General features: G+C 40.4%; 2 protein-coding genes across 2 annotated transcripts in view; one reads left to right on the top strand and one right to left on the bottom strand.

The window, feature by feature from the left end:
- Trappc3l (trafficking protein particle complex 3 like) overlaps nucleotides 1–26,196 on the bottom strand; it is a 45,485-nt gene that overhangs the window by 1,990 nt on the left and 17,299 nt on the right. Inside the window, exon 4 of the mRNA XM_021175098.2 lies at nucleotides 3,411–3,596. Coding sequence (XP_021030757.1) covers nucleotides 3,411–3,596 — 186 coding nt within the window. The remainder of the gene's footprint in view (nucleotides 1–3,410; nucleotides 3,597–26,196) is intronic.
- On the top strand, nucleotides 5,848–10,974 carry Calhm5 (calcium homeostasis modulator family member 5). The gene is made up of 2 exons (XM_021175097.2): nucleotides 5,848–6,474; nucleotides 9,854–10,974. The coding sequence occupies exons 1-2, from the start codon at nucleotides 5,935–5,937 to the stop codon at nucleotides 10,241–10,243; spliced, it is 930 nt and encodes a 309-aa protein (XP_021030756.1). The 5' UTR covers nucleotides 5,848–5,934; the 3' UTR covers nucleotides 10,244–10,974.

Below are 26,196 nucleotides of genomic sequence, written 5' to 3'. Positions count from 1 at the left end.
TCAACTGAAGCTCCTTTCTCTATGATAACTCCAGCTGTGTCAAGTTGACACAAAAATAGCCAGTACACAGATAGACCTTACTCTGGGTAGTTGGCCAAGAGAAACTTCAGAGAAGTGAGTCCTTATAAGATTCCTCTCAAGCTGATTTTCCATAAGACATTCATTCTGTCATTAGCTAAACAATATAATCGCTTATTCTAACAACATTTAGCAATTGCTTATGGCTTTGAGAGCTTTGAAAAATACTGACTAAATACATTATAAATATAAAATTAGATATTGAGTTACAACAGACATGAATATTTGATGGCTAGGCTTTCTTTTCAACTTGAAAACATTTCCCATTTCCCAGACAATGAAGTAAGCCCAAGGGCTTCTCTATTCATTAAAACGTGTTCATGTAAGAGCAGCATGATATTGCTGACCTATTTTCAATAGAGCATCTGATCAGAATTATTTTTAGTCATTGGGATAAAGAAGATAAATGAGTGAGGGTAGCCAGTAGAAGAAAGTAGTAAGTGAAAAACTCCTGGGTCTAGCAGGCAATGAATTAATATTTACTGAATCTTACCTGACACACTCATCTCAGATAAAGAACTAATAGGCAATAAGGCTATATGTTCTAAACCACAGGCCTCCAAGTGTCAGATTATCTGGTTCACAGAGAGTGTAAAGCTTTGTCACCCACCATACAATAAAAATGAGTGGATTCTACTGCAAAATACAGGGCTTATACTTAATCTCTGATGTGTTCTTCCATATGGTTTTTATGTCCTAGAAAATATAACAGAAAATCCATTAAAGAAACACAAAGACCATGCTGAAGTTCACTGGACATGTGATTCCACATGACTTCTGACATTTGCGGTCAGCTTGAAGGTTAACAGTTACCCATGAAGGCTAGACACTTCTTTATGCTATTTTTTGTTTTAGATAGATGGTTAGCCCTTTCAGTGTAACCTCCTAGAATTATTCTCTTCCTTTTTCTTACTGTCTACTGATGCAGATCAAATTTAACACAGTTTAAGGTTTATTATGGAGGATCTGCACAGAGAACACATGAGATTTACTATCTCTATTGTCTTATACTTTGGGGGTATCAGTTACAAAATCCCTTCCTTAATTCCTACAAATAAAATTACATTATGGATACTTATGGAGTAGGTCAACAATACAGATTTAGAATGATTAGGAACTAGCCCTTACCATCTTAATAGAGAAGATCCTAAAACAACAACAAAACCAACCAACCAAACAAACAAAAACAAAAAACAAAGAAACTCCCAAAAACAAGACTGTTGGCTGTTGCCTCTGCATCATCTGCCACCACCTCACCAGTCTGACAGATTCTCTTCTCCCTCCTCTTTTCTTCATCACACCCTCCACTAAGGTCCTCTCCCAGGCCTTGGTAAGTGCTATTAACGGCTTGAGTTGGTCTTGTTAATCTTGGAATATTCTACTTCCTGGTTTCTGTGACTCTAGAGCTCTGTAGCATTTTCCTACTTCTGAGAACTTTTAGCCTTTATTCTTTCTTTCTTTCTTTCTTTCTTTCTTTCTTTATTTATTTATTTATTTTCTTCATAGTCTTTGTGTGCTCTGTTTAACGTCACGCTACTGTGCCTTTTCTTAGCGTTCTATTCATGCTCCCTTTTCTTCCTGCTATACAGATTCTCCTTAGGTATTTCTGTCTGTACTGATGTCTCTTCAGTAATGTTCTGCAGTCACATAAAAATTACCTGGGCAAGGCATTGCAGCAAACACCTGTAATCAGTACTATCAGGTTCAAAATTGAGCTCATTCTCCTTTATCAATCAACCATCTTAGTTTTGTTCTACTGGTTAATAGTGTAACTTTATTCCTAAGGGTTGTTCAGAAAGCTGAAGGTTATTTTTCTATCTTTCTTGTTTCCACTTTGACCTTTTCACCCACATGACACCTGAGTTTGGTTTGTTCTACCTTGAAACATACTGTCTCAGTGTGTCGCCTCTTGATTACTACTGTCAATGATTTCTTCTGATTCCACTCAAGGTCACCAGCATCATCTGTTCTCCCCACTCCCTCAGCATTCTCCCTTCCATGTACACCCTACTGATTGACAAGGGAATGTGATATCTAGAACACAAACTTCAAACTTTCCTTTCCTTGGTTAGGAATCTGCATCTACTCTGATATTTCAACATAGAAGACTGGATTTCTAGGCTTGTCATGTGGATCCCTTCTTTTACCATTAAAGAATTTAAGACTTTCCCACTGTAGTCTGGTTCTTTCATTTTGAGAAGTCTTTGAACAGTCTGATCCTTCTACCTGTGTTGTTTTTATCCTATTCTTCTTACCAAACCCTTCACCTAACTACTATTGTTCCTTCAAAAAGCCAGTTCAGAGTTTCATTCATGACTCTATGGATTCTCTCTTACTTTAGAATCCCCCAACCCCTGCACCAGCCTTTTATCACAGTTCTTTGCATATGACTTCTTGAACTAGACAGGAGATTCTCTATGTATAGCAAAAGGTTGTGTATTTCATCCATCTTTGCAAGTTTAGTGCCTGACATTTTATGGATGTTAATAACTGTCTCAGCTAATCCAAGGAATAACTCAGCTGTGGAAGTCAGCCTCAGAAATGACCTGCATTGAGCTATGTCTCTTGTAACACATACACTCTCTATTCTCCTCCCACACAGCACCAAGGTTGGCAGCTCAGACTGCCATGCTGTGATTAGATCTACAAAGAGGTCTGTGTGGTAAGGAACTTTATGTAGACTCTGCACAGTGGCCTGCAAGGCACTGAGGCAGAGTGAAGATGTGAATAGCTTTTCTAGCATCAGCAAGTCTAAAAGGGCTCCAGCTGAGGCTGCATGTAAATTCGGTTTCCGAGAGATCATCAGCCATAGCTACCTGAAGTGCTCTCGACTCCTGGAATTCTTTTTTTTTTAATTAATTAATTCAGTGTGTGCATGTTTACACATGCACATGTACAGTACAGTATGAATGAAAGTTACAAGACAATTTGCTGGAATCAGCTCTGCCCTTGCCTGATGTGCGTTCTAAAGACTGGTCAGGTTGTTCAGCTAAATGGCATGTACTGAGCCATCTCCCAGATTTTTTTTTTCTTTTTCTTCAGCAAACTCCTCAGTGTTCCATTTCATTTTTAAGAATTTAATATAGGATCTTACTGAATTGCCCAGGAGGAGGCTGAATTCAATTTCTGCAGCACAGAGTTGGCCTTGGCCTTACAATCCTGACCCTCCTGCCTCACCTCCCAAGTCGCTGAGATCACTGGCATGTAGTAACAAGCCTTACTTGGTCTAGGATTTCCCATCTTTAGAGACTGTGCATTCATTTGAAGTTGTTACACATTGAGGACAGCCCTGGATGGCTAACATGCAAGCCATGATGAAACACATGCTTTACCATCTCCAGGGCCCCTCTGATGATCCCACAGAGCAAGTTGCAGTAGCACAGTGCAGATCGCCCAGCAGGCAGCTCTTCTATGAACTCTGCCAGTGGATTCTTGTGTAGAATCAGGGAAAATTCATTTCTGCTTGAATTGTGGCAGGTCACACTTGGTGTAATTCCCAAGTACATCTTGAAAGCAACCTGATAAACAGAAAGAAAATTATAGCACTTAGTCTCAACAGAAGCTTATTCAGACAAGCCAATAGCATCACAGCAGTGTTGAGCTTGCCAAGCTGAGCAGGCAGTCAGGATGTCTGGGCTCACAGTTATCTTTGCCGTTTACTGACCTTATGCCATGTGCGACTTTTAAATTATTTTTTATTTTTATAGACTATCCTAAAGTGCTGATGTTTGTGGAACAATACAATTTGTAAAATATATTATTTCTAGCCAGACATGCTAGCACACCCCAGCCTTTGGGAGGCAAAGGCAGGTAGATTTCTGTGACTTCAAGGCCAGCCTGGGCTATAGAGTTCCAGGAGTCAAGTCTGTTACATAGAGGTCTGTTGTCTCAAAAACCAAACCAAGTCAAACTAAACCAATCCAAACAGACAAACAAAATGTTTTTCAATAACCCTCATAGAAAACACATAGGCTTTAGGATGTTGAGAACCAAAAAATATCATTAATCATCAACATAGCAGCATGAAATGTGCCACACTGATCATAGTAAAACATAGAATTCAGAGTTAGAAGTGACCCTGGGCACATGTTCCACAACAGGTGATCACTTGTCTAAGGAGGGTATGCTTTGGGCAGACTAGGCCCAAGAACATGTTTTTGGACATACAAAATTATCATAATCATACTGTGGATGTCAACTCTTCGAGGAGGAGCAAGAGAAAGTGGTGGGGACAACATTAATGTGTGATAATTGAGTTTTCAAAAGTGGCTGTTGTGGTACAGGCTCAAAAATCCCTACAACCTAGAAACAAGAAACCTTAGCCTCCTTCACTCTCCTTTTTCTTCCTTATGCCTTTGTTTTCAAGCTGTGCTTAAGCAGTTTAGGACTCACTTCGTTTTGAAACATTTCACATTTGTTTGCTTGCTAGCTTGTCTATGCCTGTGTGGATGGCATAAGGTCAGAGGACAACTAGAAGCTGGGTCTCCCCTTGTACTGTGTGGGTTTTGAGGCTAGTGATCAGGTAGTCAGGCTTAGTGAAAAGCACCTTTACCCATACAGCCATCTTGCTGGCCCCTCTATTTCTTCTAAGCCATAACTCTCACAAATGTATAATCTGCTCTTTAGAGAAGTACGAATATAACAGCAAAGACTGTAGCCTTTTACTTGCTTGACTCCTAATCCAAAACCTTTCAGAAAACACCTAGGCGAAGCTTCTTACGCTTACTCATGGAAATCTGACAACTGGATGTGCTGCCGTCATTCAGAGGTGTGAATTAACTTAATGTTTAAATTAAGAGCAGTGTAGGAGAGAAATGGAAGCAATTTTCTTAAATCACTTATAATGTGAAGTACAAAAATGTTCATTCATGTGCTCATTGGTTGATTGAATAGACAGGAGGACTGCCTATCTTGCACAATCCTACCACGTTGCAAATTCAGTAGCTACCTGCAAATCAAACTTCTGAGTGAGTTTCTGATCTACACGTGACACTAAGTTCAGTCCTAGAAAACAACCTGGAGTCAGCTAGCATTTGCTAAGTGAACAGAGTGGGGTGTAAAAGGGGCAGAGGACCTTTAGACAGAAACACGTTCTGGTATGAAACACCATGCCGAGGTTCAGCGATGGTCCAGATGACCAAGTGTGTGGGTGGTTTGGAGCCCCGAAGATATCCTAATTCAGGTTTGGCATCTGTTTTAGAAAGATTTTCTTTGTGACCTCCCCTCCCACCAAAAAGAAAAAGAAAAACAAAGCCTTTCATGATGTGAATCAGGACGTTACACGAAGAGAAACGAGGATGTCTCCTTTTCTCTAAAAGCCCCTGTAGTTATTAGACTTCTAAAAACCCCACCCCATATGTTTCAAGTCTCTAATAAAGAAAACCCTTTTAGGAAGTCAGAAGCCCTGTCTACTAAATCTTAGGGCACAGAGCAAGAGAAGAAACCGATCATGAAACACTGGGTCTGGAGACTGGCTTTGGCTACCAGTCAGTGGCTGAAACACATTTCTAGAAGCACTGAGCCCCCCACTGGACAATTTCTATACTTATAATTTGTATGAGCATTTTCTATTTGGAATCAAAAGCACGCGCAAAGACTATTAGAAGGAAACTGCGTTTACTTTTCAATGTCTTTGGCTATCCTCAAGTGTCAGCAACCACCAGTAGGAGGCATTATCTGAACGTTGTTGGGAAATAAAGCATTCCTGGGGAATGACATTTGTTTTCTTATCTGGCTCGATGCAGACTGAGCAGGATTGCTGTTTTGAAAGAGCTCCACCCTCAGCCTCAGCCACAGTTGCTGTGTTAAAACCAAGGCAAACGTCTTTCCCTCTTCGTGTGTGTGTGTGTCTCCAACATGGATGCCTTTCAGAGCATTTTAAAATTCTTTCTTAACCAAAAAACAGCTATTGGCTACAGCTTCATGGCTTTGCTCACGGTGGGTAGCGAACGTCTCTTCTCCTTGGTGGCATTTAAGTGCCCCTGCAGCGTTGAGAATACTGCCTATGGGCTGGTTTTTCTCTTTGCCCCTGCCTGGGTGTTACTGATCCTTGGATTCTTTCTGAATAACAAGGCATGGAGACTCTTCACTGGCTGCTGTATGAACCCAAAAAAAATCTTTCCCAGGAGACGCTGCTGCCGCTTCTTCTACGTCCTGGGCCATATCATACTGAGTTCACTGGTGGCTCCGGTGATGTGGCTCTCTGTGGCTTTGCTTAATGGGACGTTTTATGAATGTGCTATGAGCGGGACAAGAAGCACAAGGCTCCTGGAGATGATTTGCAAGGGCAAGCCCAAAGAGTGCTGGGAAGAACTGCACAAAGTCTCCTGTGGTAAAAGTAGCATGGCCGCTATGGAGAGTGAAGAAGTAAGGCTATCCCTGCAGGCCCAGTCTCAGGTAAGGAAAAACATGCCTTTTGCTCCTAGTGGGAACTTCTCTGGCTTCCTTTCATCAGTCAGAGTCTGAGTCTTGCCAGGATACTTTGACACTAAGTGGAAATCGGAACATGATGTAGCATTAAGAGAATCTCAGGAAAAGCTTTTTAGGGACAAGATGGCTCAGTAAAATTGCTGATTGGATTGTGTAGTCTCCATTTCCAAAGAGAAAATATCCTCTGGGTTATGCATATGTAAATACTTAAGTGCTCAAAACTATCTCTCTGGGTTGACTCTGTAAATAATGCAGAACACAATGTCATCCACTGAGTGCTAAACCTGAGCTGTAATTAAGCACTACTGTCTCCTATCAATTATTTATTTTCAAGCCGATGTCTCAGAAAACACAGACACATCTTATTCATCCACTGAAATATAGCTGAGCCAAATCAGTGACCACTTTTCAAAGTCTCTTGTGGTATAATTAGCATAGAGATTTCCTTGAGTAACCCCAGTGGTAACTGGTATTTCTATGCCTGAGTGCTGTCAAGATTGAGAGTTCCCCGAATAAGATGGGACTGATCAGTCTTTAAATGGTCTTTGGTAAAGTGTGACCACATTCCCTGGGGCAGTTTATGGCTTTTGCTCTCTGTGCTGTATGACTAAGTAAATTCTCATGCTACTTTAGAAGCTCAGAATTTGGAGAATTGTTTTCCTTGTGGGCAGTAATTTCCAGCTTCAACTAATCAATACAGTGAAGGAACTTGTTATCTTGCCAAGTATCTGAACACAGATCCAGGTGCATCGTCCTAGCCTAGTCTTGCAGTGAAGCTGATTTCTTATTTTGGGGGCCAAAAGAGGTAGGAGTAAATCAAAAGAGCCATCCTTTCTCAGGAATAGTGTTGGTTTCTGGATAAATGCACAGGCACATACTAATTTTACTTTTTCTTCAAGGGCTTGCCCTTAAAGCAAACACATCAAAGCAAAGTTGGCTTCTACAGTATAGGATGGTTACTAGTAAGGTTATATTCTCCATAAGCTAGTAAGTCAAAGAGTTTCCCTAAATAAACTCCTTTGTTTTGTTCATAAAGCATAGGTTAGATGGAACATGTCAGGCTACTCTAAGTGCCTTCCATCTTCAGTTGAAGGAAGGTATTCATTACTAATGTTATGATAGTGTGAATGACACATGGCTTACCTCTGTAGGCACCAGCTCCATTCAGCCGGCGCCAATCCCAAACACTCTTCACTGTGTAAGCTCCTCTTTAAATATAAGCTCAAAGAAAGCATGCACACCCAGGCATAGTTTAGATCTAACACGAAGACCTGTTGATAACTCTGGTAGAATGAGAAGGACCTACAGGAGGATGCCCAAGAGATGTGACTGAGGGAGGTATAGCAATAGCAGGTGCTGACGATGAGGTTCAGACAGCAGGAGGCATCAAACAGTCCAAAACAATAATTGGCATGTGGGTGGAGGTGGAAAAGTGCATTCATTCATGGGTGGGGCAGAGCAACACGAAACCCAGCTGGATGAATCTCTGCTCTTAAGGAAGGTGGATGGAGTAGTGGAAAGAGCTCAGTCATGGAGTCAGCAGGTGTTGAATCCTGATGCTGCCACTCCCCAGCTGTGTGATATAGAACTCTGAACCCCAATTTTCTCATAATAGGGTACAATAGCACCTATTGTGGGAACTTATTTAGAGATAATGGACATAATCATAAAGCTTTTAGAACGTTCCAAGGTGAGAAAACTGTCAGGATTTGGAGGAAGAGACAAATAGGGCAGAAATAGGGGCTGGGATGGGCTCAATCACCACACTCTAGCTAGAGTTCTAGGGGCTGTGAGGAGTCTGGAAGGAGGACAAGACTCACCAGTCCGGTGAAAAAGAAAAGAATATGAAGCTGATCATATAGTTTCTAACTCATCAGGATTATCTCAGGTACAGGAGAATGGATTTTACACAAGGGCCCAGTCATAGGGAAGAAGGGGATGCTGAAAGAAAGAAGAAGGTCTGAGGGAGTCAACCACAAGCCTACTGGTGACTGAAGAAGAGGAGGAAGGCTCTCACACAGTATTGACTGTGCCCCAGTTGGTTATTGTAGAACAGAAAGAGATGTTTGAAAACAGGTAGATAACAGGTAGAACTGGTTAACTTCTTGCCCAGCTTCCCCCAAATACCCTTTCTAAAATGGCTAACCTTAATATTATAGTAGAGACAGGAAGTATTACCCATGGTGAGAAGAAATTTGGGTGTTTGACCTGAGGAATGGCATTTATAGAAAGGCTGAGACTCTTTGGTATTCCTACTTCTGGGCCAGAATTTGGGAACCACTGAGTTAAAGCTAAATCTCTGACCTGAGTGGACCCATCATTAGTGCAGATTATTGTTTTTGTTGTCAACTAAGCTCATGAGCTAAGGGTCCTTTGAACTAAAATCAGAAGATGCTTTCAAGAAATATGTTAGCAGCTGGGTGTGGAGGTGCACGCCTTTAATCCCAGCACTCGGGAGGCAGAGGCAGGTGGGTTTCTGAGTTCAAGGCCAGCCTGGTCTACAAAGTGAGTTCCAGGACAGCCAGGGCTATATAGACAAACCCTGTCTCAAAAAAACAAAACAAAACAAAACAAAACAAAACAAAACAAAACAAGAAAAAAGAAAAGAAAAAAAAGAAAAAGAAAAAGAAAAATGTTAGCTAAATTTGTTTTGCTAAAATTAATTCAAATTATGAAAAGTTAATCTAGAGCAACAAATTTAGAAGATATGCTATCTGTAGACTTTTTTTTAAAAAGAGGACCATACCTACTTAAAAAATAGTTCACTTTTTCTAATTTTAGAAATTAAGAACAAATAATCTTTAAAGTTTGGAATGACCCCATCCTTTTCTCTCTCTCTCTCAACCTTTAGATAGGCTTTAAATTCTTATAGCTTCAGCTCATTACTGCATTATGTCTTTTCCTTCTTTACTGTGAGCAATAAATTTTGGGACCCAGAGAGTGGCTGCTGCTCTCTACAAAAAAAGTCACATGGGAAAAGTCACTCAGCAGTGTGTGCACGCACTGATCAACACCTGGACACCTGTCTAGCAAACTGATCATTCATTCAAATGACCACCATGATTCATTAGAAAGAATTCTTTCTTCTACTAATGCTATCTTGATGTACTTTAGTAGGAAGTTATTGAACAATCATTCTTCCCATTTGTCAGCCTTCTGGTTTTTCCTTTGCATAGCAGTAATGTTGAGTAGAAAATGACTATTGAGTTCTCTATTTTGACTGTCAAAAAAGCATTTAAAGTTAAGATGAATAATTTCAAATGTGAAGGCAGTAATGACTATGGGGTAACATTATCTAGATGCCATTTTGCTTTCCTGTGTCCTCAACATTTCTTTTGCTCTTAAGATCCTAGGATGGTGCCTGATTTGTTCGGCGTCCTTCCTCTCCCTGCTGACCACTTGTTATGCACGCTGCAGATCTAAAGTCAGCTATCTGCAGCTGAGTTTTTGGAAGACATATGCACAAAGGGAGAAGGAGCAACTGGAAAACAAACTCCTGGAATGTGCTAACAAGTTAAGTGAGAGGAACCTCAAATGCTTTTTTGAAAACAAGAAGCCAGATCCCTTTCCCATGCCCTCATTTAGTGCCTGGGAGGCTGCATCCGAGCTACACTCCTTCCACCAAGACCGTGAGCACTACAGCACCCTCCACAAAGTGGTAGATGATGGTGTGGAACAAACCCCGCAAGAGGAAGAAACAACAATGATCCTTGTGGGTACTGCCCAGAGTTTGTGAATCATCTACCAATCCTGGCTCAGATATCTAGTGGCACACTCATTCTGAGTTGAGTTTTCTGTTGTTTCCATGACAACCTGAGCCCTCTGCCTTTTCTCACCATCAGAGCTTCTTTGGAAGATAATACAGTGGGAAAGATAACACAGTGGGAAACTGTTCTGAAGCCTTGAAGAGCAATGCCTGGATGTGCTCAGACTGATTGATGCTAAGTGGTGACAGACACTTTGAGCTGGTGGAGGGTTGTGTCCAGGAGGTCCAACAGTTGATCCAAGTTCTTAAGATTTTATAACTCAGCCCTCAGAGTCTGGCAAGATGGTCTGCCACTATTTGTAAGCATCTGTCATGCTATTCTGGGAGAGGTCTGTGCCCAGTGGTATCCACATAGTGGCCATCAGGAACCTTTCAGAAATATATCCAACACCTTTTAAGTTGGAAGGAATTCTGCCATTTAATTAACATTCCTTTCTATAGAATACCTCTATTCCCAAGACTCACTAAACTGAAAGAAGAATATAATGTCTAAAAATCAGAGGTTGCTGCATTTTCCCCAATTTCTGAAAGTCTGCCTGGAAGAGGGCTGCCACATAACTGCTGTGGGTGAGAGGCACTTATACCATCACAGGACAATTTCTACATTCAAAAGACAATCACATAAGGCATACATACAAGACTGCATTGATATAAAGACAAGTATGTTAATATTGTATATTAAAGTAGTTTTTCACAAAAAATCCATTTTTTTCTGGTTTTAAAATTGAAAATCATTTTTATGGATCCCCACTAAAATTTCTGGTCCAGGGCATGTTGTCTGCTGTGTTATAGGTAAGTCTTAGTTTCTTTGGGCTACTATAACAAAGGCCACAGACTGTGTGACTTATAAACACATATTAGTGAGCTGTTCCCAAGCCCATTCCTTTCAGAAAGTTCCTTACACAAGCTCCCTAAGTTTGAGGTTCCTTCTAGATAGCCCCACCTGCAATAACAAACTGCCATACTTCCAAAGTTCTCAATACAGGCCATCTTGTTTTCCCACCTCCAGAGACCTGTACCCTCTGGACACTAAAGAACATACCAATTTGCTCTCCCAGTCTCCACCCATCCCCTCCAAGGCTTTTGAGGGGATAGATAAGATGTCTTCAGCTTGTTTGCCTCCTGCATAAAATAGCACTCCATAGGACCAGAAGTCAGGAAGAGAACCTGACTCATCTCAAGGTGACTTGTTAAGAGTAGGAGTATCAGCTCTTCTTCTTAGTAAGCAAAAAGTACAGGCTGCTGGCTTGTCATCTTGGATATCCTTGGATAGGGCATCCATAACCTGAGTATAAGCTTGTTGAATATAGAAAGGCCCGGAGGTAGAGGGAGGCAGAGATATGCCCCAGTGATTTTTCCTTACTCCTCAGCTTCCTGCAAATAAGCTACTTTTCTAGAACTGCTTCTGCCTTTGGCCCAACCCAAGAAATGCATGGTTATTGGCTGGGTTCAATCTGCTTTCGAGGTCTTAGTAAACACTTAGAGATAGTCAAGAAGGGGCTGCAGAGAGATGCTCATTGTTCACTGTTTTATTTACCCTCATTTTGTCCTCTGCCTTGTCTTGCCCCTGTATTCTCATCCCCAGCACATACTCTCAATGCTGCTTCTTGGAAACCTGAAGGATATTGTTTTTAATCTTTCTGTATTAACATTGCATGCCTACAAGCATGGGTGTTTCTTCTCAAACTGATATATTCTCCAATGTAAATTGAGTGTCCCATAATTCAAATAATTTCTAACATTAACTGTAATTAAGCATGGCTCCCAAGCTGGTTTAGAGCCCATTTCCCAAGAATGTTTCCTGGCACTAGATACAATTCACAAGCAGAAGGCTCCCAGGCTACTTTCAAGTTGTGCTGGGTACAGCTACCAGATTCAGGCCAATGAGAGACCATCTCTGGAAAAAGAAGCCTGATGCCTCTTTTTTTGTGTGGTTCTCTGTCCTCGTGTCTGTTCCCCCAACTTGCCCAGCCCCAGACAGGGTTTCTTTGTGTAGCCTTGGTTGTCCTGGAATTCACTTTGTAGAACAGGCTGCCCTTAAATTCATAGATCTGCCTGCCTCCTGAATGCTGAGATTAAAGGCATATGCCACCACATCCACCTAGGCTGATGACTCTTAAGGAATGACGGAGACATTGTTATCTGGCCTTGGCATACATGCTTATAGGCGAGTATGCACCCATGCACACAAATGAATAAGCATACACATTCATCTACACATTCCTATAATATACACACTAAACAAATGAATAAAACTAAGAGGTCTCTATGCAAAATGAGGCAGCCTAGTTTACATACGATGACATGGAGCATTTAAACTTGTCTGCTGAATGAGTAGTAATACATAGTAATAGTGTCAAGGAGAGAAGATGCCTGGAGGAGACCTAACTTCTTGTTGTAAAACCTCACCACAAGCAGAAAGAGAGGACAGATAATTGCCAGTAAAGTGAAAGGAAACCCGAGTTTTGTTTAGGGACTTTCAGAATCCACTGACCATCAAGCCTTAACAGGTTACTTCTCTATGACTAAAGGAAAAACATTGTTCTCAAACATAATTACTAAAATTTAAGGATCATTTCCCTGAAGGTACCTCTTCCTCATATTGGAACACTAACAAAAGCTGCTAACATATCTCTGGGTTCTTCCCCAGTCTGTAAGAACTATCTCTAAGAGTTCTAAAATCTGTAGCCCTCAGGGGCTGCATGCACACATGTGCGCGCGTGCACGCACACACACACACACACACACACACTTTCCACAAGAAGCAGTTTCCCACATTTCTCTTCTGTCCAGCCCTGTAGAACAGAACAGATCATCTATGTGTTAGATTATATTGCACAGTTTTTTCCTACTTAATGCGAGAAATTATTTACGTGGTTACATATTTTTAAAGTTTCTTTTTAAAAATAACAAATCTACCATATTTCCAGTCCAAATAGTAAAAATTCTTAAACTATTTTATGAGTTTGTTTGACTGTTAATATTATCATCTTTGAAATATTAGAAATTTTATAACCACAAAAATTTTTCTTTCCTTTTAATTTATTTCTACTCCTTTGTTTTCTGCCCAAAAATGTTAAGTAGGAAAATGGCCTGACATTCAGCTAAGTCAGATGCCAGCCTTCTCTGGAATGCTGTGCTATGTGGGGCTTTGACTTCTGTGGAATTTAATTCCCATTTACCAAGGGCTCCCACTTATTTTAATATATGTGAGATGAAAAAGAAAAAGAAACAGAAGAAATAAAAACCGTTCATTATGCTTCTGCTTTAGGTTATGAGTTAGGCTTTGCATTTACATTTAAGATGTCAAGCTTAAATGTAATCTGATTAGCATCCAGTTTTTCCAGTTCAAGAATTAGAGGAAGTGATGAATCCAGTCCAGGCTTAAAATGTGGCACTGATGATGCTTTGGCCCTCATTCCTGCTTTGCCTGCACTGTGCTGAGAATTGCTGTCTCTGGCCTGGTCTTCAGTTTCCACTCAATTTGTTGTGAGTCTCCATATTGCATGTCTCTCCAGACTCTCTGTATTAACAAACGGCCTTTCTGCTTGGCCTCCCCACCCAAGCCCTCAGCTCCATGTACTATATAAGGACTGCCTGCATCTTAAACTCAGAACTCTTGGCATTTATTTCACTGCCTCATTTTTTCCAGTCTTTGACTGTATGAGAAGCACAGAAAACAGCATATAATTTCTAAAAATTATTCTTGTATAAGATAGTGGCAAAGCATCTAAGTAGTTTAGTATTTGGGGTAAATTCTGTGAAATAAGAATGCCTCTTCTTCCTATCCTTCTCATTAACAGCTTGTCCTGGACAGAGCATTGAGTCTCCAGGATGAGTATTTCTGAGTAGGCTCCTTGGACATGTCCTGTGTTTATTTCTGCCCTAGGAAATAACGTGGGGGAGTCAGAGTCCCCTTTAGAAGATGGGAGTGGTTTTATCACCTGGAGAAGTGGACAGATAGGCAGTCACAGTGATGCACTCCTTGCTCAGATGAGGTCCAGGAATAGGTCAATCAACAAATATCAGTTCTATAGTACAGTCAGAGATTTTAACAAATAGAATAGCAGAAACAAAAGGGTTGAGACATATTGTTGGGTCCAAAGTGACCCCAAATGGTAGTAATGATGACAGTAGTAAAGTGATAGCAGAGTCCAGCCCAGGCAGGACCCTGACTGGTAAACAGAAGGTTTGCTATCCGGTAAATAGACACCTAAACTCAGAATTTCTCAGGAATCTCACTGGGCAGGCCATTACTTTCCTTATCTATACCCTAATAACTAACCCCCTTGGACAAAGTCAAATTAACCAAACCAGCCGGCCACAGATCAAAGTCCCCATGCAAACTCCCAGACTCTTCTGGCCTGCAGCTGCCCTCTGCTACTGCCTGTCCTAATAAAATCAACAAATCTTTTCTTGCAGGGTGCTGTCCTCTCTTCTCCAGCAGTTTGTGTCCTCCAATAAACTTTTCTTTCTATCCATGGAGTGGTCTAGTTTGTGGGTTTCACGGTGCCTTGCTTACAGATTTTTGGTTCTCCATTGCACTCTTTTGACTACATTTTTTAAACAGATAACTTAGGATACGTTGTAAAGGAAGGTGTAAGTGCAGTGTGCATGTGTGTATGTATATGTGTACATGTGTGTGTACGTGTACCTGCATGTGTGTGTATACGTGTGTGCACAAAATAGGCAGTTAAGAGGGCATAGAAAGTGGCTGTAAAGGGGAAATAGAGATTTCTATCCTGACAAAAGGAAGACCGTCCAGAGGCTGGCCACTGCTAGCCCTTGGCAGTGCTGTGGTGGCAACACAGTGTAGCTGGGAAAGCTACAGAAGTTTTCATGGTGAACTATGCTAGCATTCAGGGTAAATAATTTTTAAAAATTCAGGGTAAATAATAAAAAATGTTAAAAAAGAAGGAAGACAAATATAACTAAGAAGAAGAGGAGGAGGAAGAAGAAGAAGAGGAAGAATGGAGAGTAAGTAAAATACAGAAACATAAGGTACAAAAAGCATTTCTCTATAAAACAGAAAAATTTAAAAAGAAAATAAACCTCAGTCTTGAGAAATGTCTCAGTCTTGAGAAATCTGGTTCAAATTCATTTTATGGCAGATTTCCTATTCACATAAAAAAATCAGGTCACCTCATGCAACATTATTGTAAAAACACAGAATGCCCACAGAAAGGACTGGAAACATTTACATGAGGTTGGGGGAGAAACAAAAGAAAAGCCCCATAGAACTAGATGACAAGGGCAAGTTTGCATGTTTGCTTCACGCTTGCTTCCTTCCTCAACTCAAAAGAATACCCAACCTGTCTCCTCCATCACAACATCACTTTCCTATGGGGGTTGTCTGCCTCTCTGTTATCAAAGTTTCCCTTTGTATTCTGAGAAATGTCTGTCCACTCTCACTAATAGTCCTAATACTTAATACTGACTTTCAACAAACAATGCAGTCTCACTTGGACTGCTTCCTAGGGGAAGCATTTTTTTTTTAAGATTTACTTACTGAATTATTATCTGTAAAACACTTAAGGCAGGCAGTTCTTTCTACTGCAATACCCATAGTAAGTACAAGTGGAGCCTGATGCACTAATGGTCCCTGCCAAGTCTAGCCTTTCTGAAATGAATAAAGTGAACAGAGGGTTCTGAGAAGGTAAGAGTTATATTTGACTATTTTCCTGGGCAGGAAGAACCAATGACTTTGCACCATTTTGTAAATCTCAGAATGTTTTTAATACTCAAGAATTATTTCTGAGGGATTCCCATGATGGCATGCTCTGTCTCATGACCCTGCCATAGTGGCCACGATTAATAGGCTGCCGTGGGCATTTGAGAGCCTGGCAGTCCATCTTGTTTCTCTAGAGGATCTGAAAATGATCTAACATAAAAACTTTATCCAGAAGGTTCCTAATGAGTGGGCAGATTAAAATGTTCTTCTCAGAACTACAAACATATGATACACAGAGAAAGTTACAGTGAATGGCTGATTGGGCAGAAGACAAACAGGACTTAGAGAAAAGAGTGGTTTTTGCTCAGAAAGTAGCTTGAATTCAACCTGGAACTCACAGAGGGAAAAGACCAACTCTTTGAAGTTGTTCTCTAACTTCCACTTAACACACACACACATTTTAAAAATGGGCAAAATATACAAGACAGAGAATCCTGTGTAGCACTAGAGGCATGGAGAGGAAAACCACAAAACAAAACAAAACAAAACAAAACAAAACAAAACAAAACAAAACAACCAAGAAAATATTAGAAGCTACCTGCAAGAAGAAACAAGTAACTAGCAGAAAGTCACCAAAATGGAAAGAGACTGCAACAGGGAGTCCAGAGAGGCCTGATGAGACTGATGGAGCAGTTTTCCAATTCTGATCTTCTTGGGGATTAATATTACACCTCAGAATATACTTCAGGAAACCTTGAGACAAACCCTAGTGCTGGCAACTGAAGGAGTCTATCTACAGCATTTTGGCTCCATGATAAGTTTTAGGATGCATTTCAAACATTTCTCATAATAACGTGAAAATATAATTAGTTAATTACCTATTTAATGTTTACATTTTGCAGTTGCAGCTGATCTCAGAGTAGAGTATTGAATATCTCTCTTCTGAAACTTTCCATAGTCATATGGATAGGCAGTGGTAAAAATAATCATTTTGATGAAATTATCAAGATGAATTCACTGTCTATTGTTTAATGAGAATCAGATACTTTCCTGTCCTGGATTCTGCTGTAGTTTAAGTCTTGCTTCTGTGGTTTGTTCCTATGAACTACCAGATATATCTGGAACACTGGGTTTTCAATGTAGCAAACATGCTTGGATCATAGGATTCTTCTTCATTTGGTAGGAGCTAAGGTAGAATAGGAAAAGGTGGTAATCTTCAACTATAGATGAATGTAGACCATAGCTCTATTTCTCTGTGTGTTTGGACAAAATAGAGAAAAGGATACCCTGCATATATGTGTGATTTAAAAAAATTTTTTTTCTGAGTTCACATTAATAACACCTAATAAAGTCTATACTGTGTGGCAGAGCAGGCTAAATATAGCAATGTTGGACAATTTTCTCCATTTAATAAGCTTGCTCATATAACAGAGAAATGAGATTGCCTAGAAAGGAAAGATTGCACTGGAAAAATACAGATCAAACAAAGTTTACATGCACTGTCATATCTTCAGAAGCTATTTTCTTTGACCAGAATCTCACACTGATGCCTAGCCTAGCTTCCCTGCCTAGGGCATCCTCCCACCTCAGACTGCTGAGGAGCAAGGACTATTAGCATGACCACTATGGCAGCAGTTTATATAATCCTCAATACATTTTTGTTATAGGAAGATGGGGAATTGAAATACATACAAATGAAACTAATCAATAGAAAAAATTTGGAAGATTAACTGTAAAATAATTGTATTTCTCAGACTGGCTAAAACTTTAGACTCAGGAGAGATGCCCTCCATCCCTCACCAGCTGCAGCACTGAAGAGAGGACCCTAGGCCTAACCTGGGCAGCACAATAAAGATGGCCCTGATGAAGAAGGGACAGGTGAGCCGGCCCTGAGGTTGTGAAAGCAGGAGAGCTATCCTAGCCTCTCACCTTCTGCAGCACTTGAGAGAGCATGCCTATGCATCTAACCTGCTCAGCACAGTAGAGCTGGTCTTGCTGACATGGGTGCTGGTGAACTGGCTGGAGGTCTTGAGAGCAAGAGAGCTGTCCCTTGCCAGATGCAGCATTGGGTGCTGTAGCCAGGGTAGTGTTGGAGAGCTTGCTCTGGTGGTGTGGGTGAAAGACAGCTGGCAAGCTGACCAACTTAAATCCAAGAATCTGAGTTGGTCCACCCAATATCTACCTCATCTAGGAACTGCTGGTGTGTGTAAAAGAGATGGTCCTACAGACCCAAAGCTGTAGGATCTCCAAGACCCAAGGAAACAGGATATCCAAGAAAGGTCCTGGAGAGGTTCCAGTATTGATAGTATAGCAGAAGCAAAAGGCCTGAACCAGACCAATGATTCATTTTAATGAACATTTGTAAGTAAAGGTGTCACACCAAAGCCTCCACAATGAGATTTGTTGTTGTTGTTTATTTATTTGTTTGTTTTGTTTTTATTTTCTTTTGGGAGGTTGCAATGGCAGAGGTGGATATGAAGGGACAGGGGTGCAAAATGTGATATTCACAAAGAATCAAATAGTTAAAAAACATTTTAGATGCAAAGGTATATTTATGTTGCTCACTTTTCACAATAGAAGGATTTAAGGAACAGAATCACATGTTCTGTTTCCTTTCTAAGGTGGCTCTTTGCTTACTTATCTTGACACTATATATAACTTTTGTCCAACAAACTGAATTTTATCCTTTTGTCACCATGAAACCAACGGGTACTTTAGAAGGTGAGCATGACTTAAAAGTCTATGAGGCCTTCACATTTTCATTAAGGCTGAGCCAAGAGCTCATATCAGACTTTTTATGGACAGAATCTGCCACCGTGGCTTGTATGTCATGTCCTTGGGATTACAGAGAGCAGATTTGGTCAGCAATATCCTGGGGTTCTTGGCCATTTGACCATGTAGTAGCACCTCCAACAATAATAAAGTTGACATTGGAAATAATAGTCAAGACAGTGAGTTAGAGAGAGAATTGGTTATCACAGTGAAGAAATTCACATAAACCAGAGGCAGTGGGTGTACTTGACAAATTCCACAATGTTCACTAAAAAAATCCTTAATCTGAAGAAAAGTTTACTGACTGAGAATAGTGCTCCTTCTAACTCTACTTGTTTTCAGTGGCATCCTCTGGGAAAAGGAAAAAAAAAATATGGCTCCCTTTGCTCCTCTACAACCCAGCTTGAGTTGCCTAGACAACCATGAAGCAGTCAGAGTATAAAAACAACAAAACAAAAGCAGGTGAGATGAGGTAAAATGTAAAGCCACAAAAGTAAAAAAGTGCCATAGCAATGGTTATAGAAATAGTCATCAGAATGGCCCGTGCTCTCTGTATTGGTTATAAGACAAATGCCATTCTTAACTGCTCTGTGATGCCCCATCTAGAACATAGAAGCTTCCTTCCATTACAAGTAGAAGATGCTATAGTAACAGATGGAGAGACACCTTCTCTGAACCATCCTTTTTTGGTTTGCACCTGCCTTAGTAACTAGCAGTGCATTGGATGCCCACCCTTTCTAATGTACCAGCCTCAGATCACTTGCACTCCATGGAGGACTTCCTACAGGATGATTTTGTCTAACAGCCACAAGCGCGCAGAAGTCATCTTGTGTATGGTGGCTGCATCCTTCAGTAGTGTAGCTGCCTGCAAGTCATTCAGGGAACTCCACTGATGCAGGCTTTGTGAATCATTACCTATGCTAGGGCAAGCTTTTCATGACATAGCTGCCCAAGTCATCCATGCTCCTATGGAAAACCTCTTACCCATGCCCCTGTAAGGCAGCCCAATAAACTGCTTGTTTCACAAAGTTGCATTTGGATGATATCTAGAGTGGACATATGTCTGTTCATGTCTTCATAGGAAAAAATATGCACCATTGTCACCATCAGTCTCAGCCTGGATACCCAGGAAACTTCTTTACTGTCTATGGTCTGATCTTTCTTCCTTCAATCAGATTTGAGCTTCAGGCTTTTTTCCTTCAAAATGTGTCCCTTCTTTGTATATTCTTTCTTACCCCTAGATTCTTTAGTATGCGTTGTTCCTTCCTTGGTAGCCAATCCCTATATACAGTTTAAATTTTTTATGTTTAGAATTCCTTGTTGGAACCATTGAATAGATTTTGTGTCCTGTCTCCGAGAATTCCAATAAGGACTGCTGAGCCTTTCCAATCCATGGCATGTTCATGCAAAAATGCTATATAATGCCAGACTTCAATGCTCCTGTTAAGGCAGCAAATGACTGCTTTTGGGTAAAGACCTCTATTTTAATCCATTATTTACTTATTGCTGGCAGTAGAGACTGCACCTAGGGTCCCAGGCATGTAAATCAATGCTCTACTGCTGGGCTGGAGTTCCAATCTTCATACATCAATTGCCTTGGCAGTCTATAGCCCCAGGGCTATCCCCACTTAAAGCAGCATAGGAATGAGAGACTCCAAAAAGTTGGGATTTTTTGCACAGATTTGGTGATGAAAGTTCTGAATGTTTAGATCAGAAGCAGGATTTTAAAAATGTGCTGGTGTGATTTACTGTAAGCTTTTCATGTAGATTGAACTGTAGTCTTAAATGTCTTTTTAAAATTAAAAATAATTTAGCCTGGAAAAAGTATTTGTCTGCTATGCAGACTCCTCTCTGGAGTGTGTCCCCCCACCAAATCTTTTGACCTAGAGCAGTGATTTTCCACCTATGGGCCATGACCCCTTTGGGGTCAAATGACCCTCTCATGGAAGTTACCTAAGACTTTTGGAAAACACAGATATTTATATTACCATTCATAACAGCAGCAAAATTATAGTTATGAAGTATCAGGGAAAATAACTTTATGGTTGAAGTCATGACAACGTGAGGAGCTGTATTAAAGGATTAAAAAGTTTTGAGGGCCTTCTGCTTCCCATATTCACTATATACATTTCCTCCCTTGCTAGGGGGCATTACTTACATTGCTTCCTGGGACCATAATTTTCAATTATTTTATTGATTTTATATCACCCCCAAAATCCTTGCTCATATTATTTAATTAAGCTAAAATTTCATTTTGTACTATAAAAGAATATGATTGTTTTCTCTCTGGCATTTTCAACAAGTGTAGTATATTGGAGTTTAAGATTTTGAGCCTGAGATCAAAGTTTCAGGGTAACACACTGCACTTTTCATGGATTAAGAAAATGTATTCGGTGAAAATGAAGCCACAACATACCCAAATTTGTGGGACACAACGAAAGCAGTCCTAAGAGGAAAACTCATAGCTCTGGGTGCCTCCAAAAAGAAACTGGAGAGAGCGTACACTACCAGCTTGAGAGCACATCTGAAAGCTCAAGAACAAAAAGAAGCAAATTCAACCAAGAGGAGTAGACAGCAGGAAATAATCAAACTCAGGGCTGAAATCAACCAATTAGAAACAAAAATAACTATAAAAAGAATCAACCAAACCAGGAGCTGGTTCTTTGAGAAAATCAACAAGATAGATAAACCCTTATCCTGACTAATCAGAGGGCACAGAGACAGTATCCTAATTAACAAAATCAGAAATGAAAAGGGAGATATAACAACTTAAACTGAGGAGATCTTAAAAAATCATCAGATCCTGCTACAAAAGCCTATACTCAACAAAACGGAAAATCTGGATGAAATATACAATTTTCCAGACAGATACCAGGTACCAAAGATAAACCGGGATCAAATAAACCATCTAAACAGTGCCATAACCCCTAAAGAAATAGAAGCAGTTATTAATAGTCTCCTAACAACAACAACAAAAGTCCATGACCAGATGGGTTTAGTGCAGAGTTCTACCAGACCTTCAAAGAAGACCTAATTCCAATTCTCCTCAGACTATCCCACAAAATAGAAACAGAAAGAACGCTAACCAATACATTCTATGAAGCCACAATTACTCTGATACATAAACCACACAAAGACCCAACAAAGAAAGAGAACTTCAGACCAATTTTCTTTATGAATATTGGTGCAAAAATACTCTATAAAATTCTTGCAAACCGAATCCAAGAACATGTCAAAATGGCCATCCATAATGATCCCTTGGATGCAAGGATGATTCAATATCCAGGAATCGATTGATGTAATCCACTATATAAAAAACTCAAGAAAACAACCATATGATCATTTCATCAGATGGTGAGAAAGCATTTGACAAAATTCAACATTCCTTCAGGTTAAAAATCTTGGAAAGATCAGGAATTCAAAGCCCATACCTAAACATAGTAAGAGCAATATAGAGCAAACCAGTAGCCAACATCAAACTAAATGAAGAGAAACTTGAAGTAATACCACTAAAATCAGAAACTAGACAAGGCAGCCCACTTTGTCCCCATCTATTCAATATAGTACTTGAAGTCCTAGCCAGAGCAGCTAGATACAAAAAGGAGGTCAAAGGGATACAACCTGGAAAAGAAGATGTCAAAATATCACTATTTACAGATGATTTGATAGTATACTTCAGTGACCCCAGAAATTCCAACAGAGAACTCCTAAACCTTATAAAGAACTTTAGCAAAGCAGCTGGATATAAAATTAACTCAAACAAATCAGTGGCCTTCCTCTACTCAAAGGATAAACAGGCTGAGAAAGAAATTAGGGAAACAACTCCCTTTACAATAGTCACAAATAATATATAAAATACCTTGTTGTGGCTCTAAGCAAATGAAAGATCTGTAAGACAAGAATGTCAAGGCTCTGATGAAAGAAATTGAAGATGGTCTCAGAAGATAAAAAGATCTCCCACGCTCATAGATTGGTAGGATTAATATAGTAAGAATGGCCATCTTGCCAAAAGCAATCTGCAGATTCAATGCAATCCCCATCAAAATTCCAGCTCAATTCTTCATAGAGTTAGAAAGAGCAATTTGCAAATTCATCTGGAATAACAAAAAATCCAGGATATCGAAAACTAACTCTTTCCAAAGATGGCCGACTAGGCCATCTTCTGATACATATGCAGCTAGAGACACGAGGTCTGGGGATACTGGTTAGTTCATAATGTTGTTCCACCTATAGGGTTGCAGACCCCTTTAGCTCCTTGGGTACTTTCTCTAGCTCCTCCATTGGGGGCCCTGTGATCCATCCAATAGCTGACTGTGAGCATCCACTTCTGTGTTTGCTAGGCCCCAGCATAGCCTCACAAGAGACGGCTATATCTGGGTCCTTTCAGCAAAATCTTGCTAGTGTGTGCAATGGTGTCAGCGTTTGGAGGATGATTATGGGATGGATCCCCGGGTATGGCAGTCTCTAGATGGTCCATCCTTTCATCTCAGCTCTGAACTTTGTCTCTGTAACTCCTTCCATGGATGTTTTGTTCCCAATTCTAAGAAGGGGCAAAGTGTNCACACTTTGCTCTTCGTTCTTGAATTTCATGTGTTTTGCAAATTGTATCTTGTATCTTGGGTATTCTAAGTTTCTGGGCTAATATCCACTTATTAGTGAGTACATATCATGTAAGTTCTTTTGTGATTGGGTTACCTCACTCAGGATGATGCCCTCCAGGTCCATCCATTTGCCTAGGAAAGAGAGGTCCATTGGTCTTGCAAACTTTATATGCCTCAGTACAGGGGAATGCCAGGGCCAAGAAATGGGAGTGAGTGGGTAGGGGAGTGTCCGGGGGAGGGTATGGGGGACTTTTGGGATAGCATTAGAAATGTAAATGAAAATACCTAATTTTAAAAAAAGACAGGGTTTTTCTGTATAGCTCTGGCCATCCTGGAACTCACTCTGAAGACCAGGCTGGCCTCGAACTCAGAAATCCACCTGCCTCTGCTTCCCAAGTACTGGGATTAAAGACAAGCACCACCACAGCCCGCTTCACTAATCCTTTTGACTTTACCCATCAAGAAATTTGATGAAAACAGTGAACCTTGCTCTTAGAAATAAAGGCACACATTCATAATCAAAAAAAAAAAAAGAAAGAAAAATAAAAAAAGAAAAGAAAAAAGAAAAAGAAAACTATCTCAACAATAAAAACTTTTGGGGAAACCACCGTCCCAGACCTCAAGTTGTACTACAGAGCATGTGTAATAAACTACAGAGCATTGTGATAAAAACTGCATGGTACTGGTACAAGGACAGACAGGTAGATCAATGGAATAGAACTATCTGACAACCCAGGTAAACCACTCCTGAGCATATACCCATAAGATGTTTCAACATGTAATAAGGACACATGCCCCAATATGTTCATAGCAGCCTTATTTATAATAGCCAAAAGCTGAAGAGAACCCAGACGTCCCTCAATAGAGAATTGAATACAGAAAATGTGGTACATTTGCACAATAGAGTACTACTCAGCTATTAAAAACAATGAATTCATGAAATTCTTAAGCAAATGGATGGGACTAGAAAATATCCTCCTGAGTGAGGTAACCTAATCACAAAAGAACACACATGGATTCCACTCACTGATAAGTGGATATTAGCCCAGAAGTTCAGAATACCAAAGACACAATTCACAGACCACATGAAGCTCAAGAAGAAGGAAGACCAATGTGTGGATGCTTCAGTCCTTCTTAGAAGGGGGAACAAAATACTCATGGGAGGAAAGACAGAGACAAAATTTAGGGTAGAGACTGAAGGAAAGGCCATCCAGAGACTACCCCACCTGGGGATCAATCCATCCCATATACTGTCATCAAACCCAGACACTATTGTGGATGTCAACAAGTGCTTGCTGACAGAAGCCTGATATAGCTGTCTCCTGAGAGGCTCTCCCATTGCCTGATAAATACAGAGGTGGATGCTCTCAGTCAACCATGAACAGGGTCCCCAATGAACGAGCTAGAGATAGGACCCAAGGAGCCGATTGGGTTTCCAGCCCCATAGGAGGAATAACAATATGAACCAACCAGTACCACTAGAGCTCTCAGGGACTAAACCACCAACCAAAGAGTATACATGGCGAGACCCGTGGCTCCAGCCACATATATAGCAGAGAATGGCCTTGTCAGTCATCATTGGGAGGAGAGGCCTTTGGTCCTGTGAAGGCTTGATGTTCCAGTGTAGGGGAATGCCAGAACAAGGGAGTGGGCATGGGTGGATTGGTGAGCAGGGGGAGGTAAGACAGGATAGTCGGGTTTTCTTCTGAGGGGGGGATCCAGGAAAAGGGGTAACATTTGAAATGTATATAAAGGAAATATCTAATAAAAAATAAAAAGAAAAGAAAATTTATTTGTGTGAAATACTGGGATATATTAATTACACTGGCAAATTATAATTGGTCTCTATGGAATCCCAGAGAAATCATCACATTAACCCTGACCCAATGGTAGAAACTTTCCTAACATTGATGTGCAGCACCAGTTCAAGGCCAAGAAGTTAGAAATACAGACAGACAGGCCGGGCGGTGGTGGTGCACGCCTTTAATCCCAGCACTTGGGAGGCAAAGGCAGGCGGATTTCTGAGTTCGAGGCCAGTCTGGTTACAAAGTGAGTTCCAGGACAGCCAGGGCTATACAGAGAAACCCTGTCTCGAAAAAACAAAAAAACAAAAAAACAAAAAAAAAACAGAAAAAGAAAGAAAGAAAGAAAAGGAAAGAAAGAAAGAAAGAAAAGTAAAGAAAGAAAGAAAGAAAGAAAGAAAGAAAGAAAGAAAGAAAGAAAGAAAGAGAAAGAAAGAAAGAGAGAGAGAGAGAAAGGAGGAATATACAGACAGTAACCAGACAATGTGGACACTGTGAGGGAGGCTTTGGTAGCTGCACTCACCACAATTGGGTGAAGTTGGCTAAACCCAGAGTTCAGCTGAGGAAATAAAAATAAAATAATGTGGATATCAGGCTAACAGCAATTAGAGAGAGAGGGGAGAGAGAGAGAGAGAGAGAGAGGTTCCAGCAGACTAAGTGACTTGCTCAAGCTCACACAGTAGGCTTGCGGCTGAGCAGGATGGGGATTGTCTGTCGTCTAATCCTTACATCACTGGACATGGTTAGGTAAGCACTTTCAAAAGCATCTGTTCTTTTTTTTTTTTTTTTTTTTAGCAGAGAAGGTTCTGGCTTTTATTTTACTGACATATGTTCCTTTCATTCTTCCCTTCCTTCCTTCCTTCCTTCCTTCCTTTCTTTCTTTCTTTCTTTCTTTCTTTCTTTCTTTCTTTCTTTCTTTCTTTTTTCTTTCTTTCTTTCTTTCTTTCTTTCTTTCTTTCTTTCTTTCTTTTATGTATATGAGTACACACTTTAGTTGTATAGATGGTTGTGATCCTTCATGTGATGGTTGGGAATTGAACTTAGGCTGCTTGTGGACGTTGTACATCGTGGTGCGNA

Source organism: Mus caroli, chromosome 10, assembly GCF_900094665.2.
Source record: "Mus caroli chromosome 10, CAROLI_EIJ_v1.1, whole genome shotgun sequence".
In the NCBI taxonomy this organism is placed as follows: Eukaryota; Metazoa; Chordata; class Mammalia; order Rodentia; family Muridae; genus Mus; species Mus caroli.
Note: the sequence above shows the minus strand (reverse complement) of the source record. Positions and strands in the feature narration are given on the sequence as shown.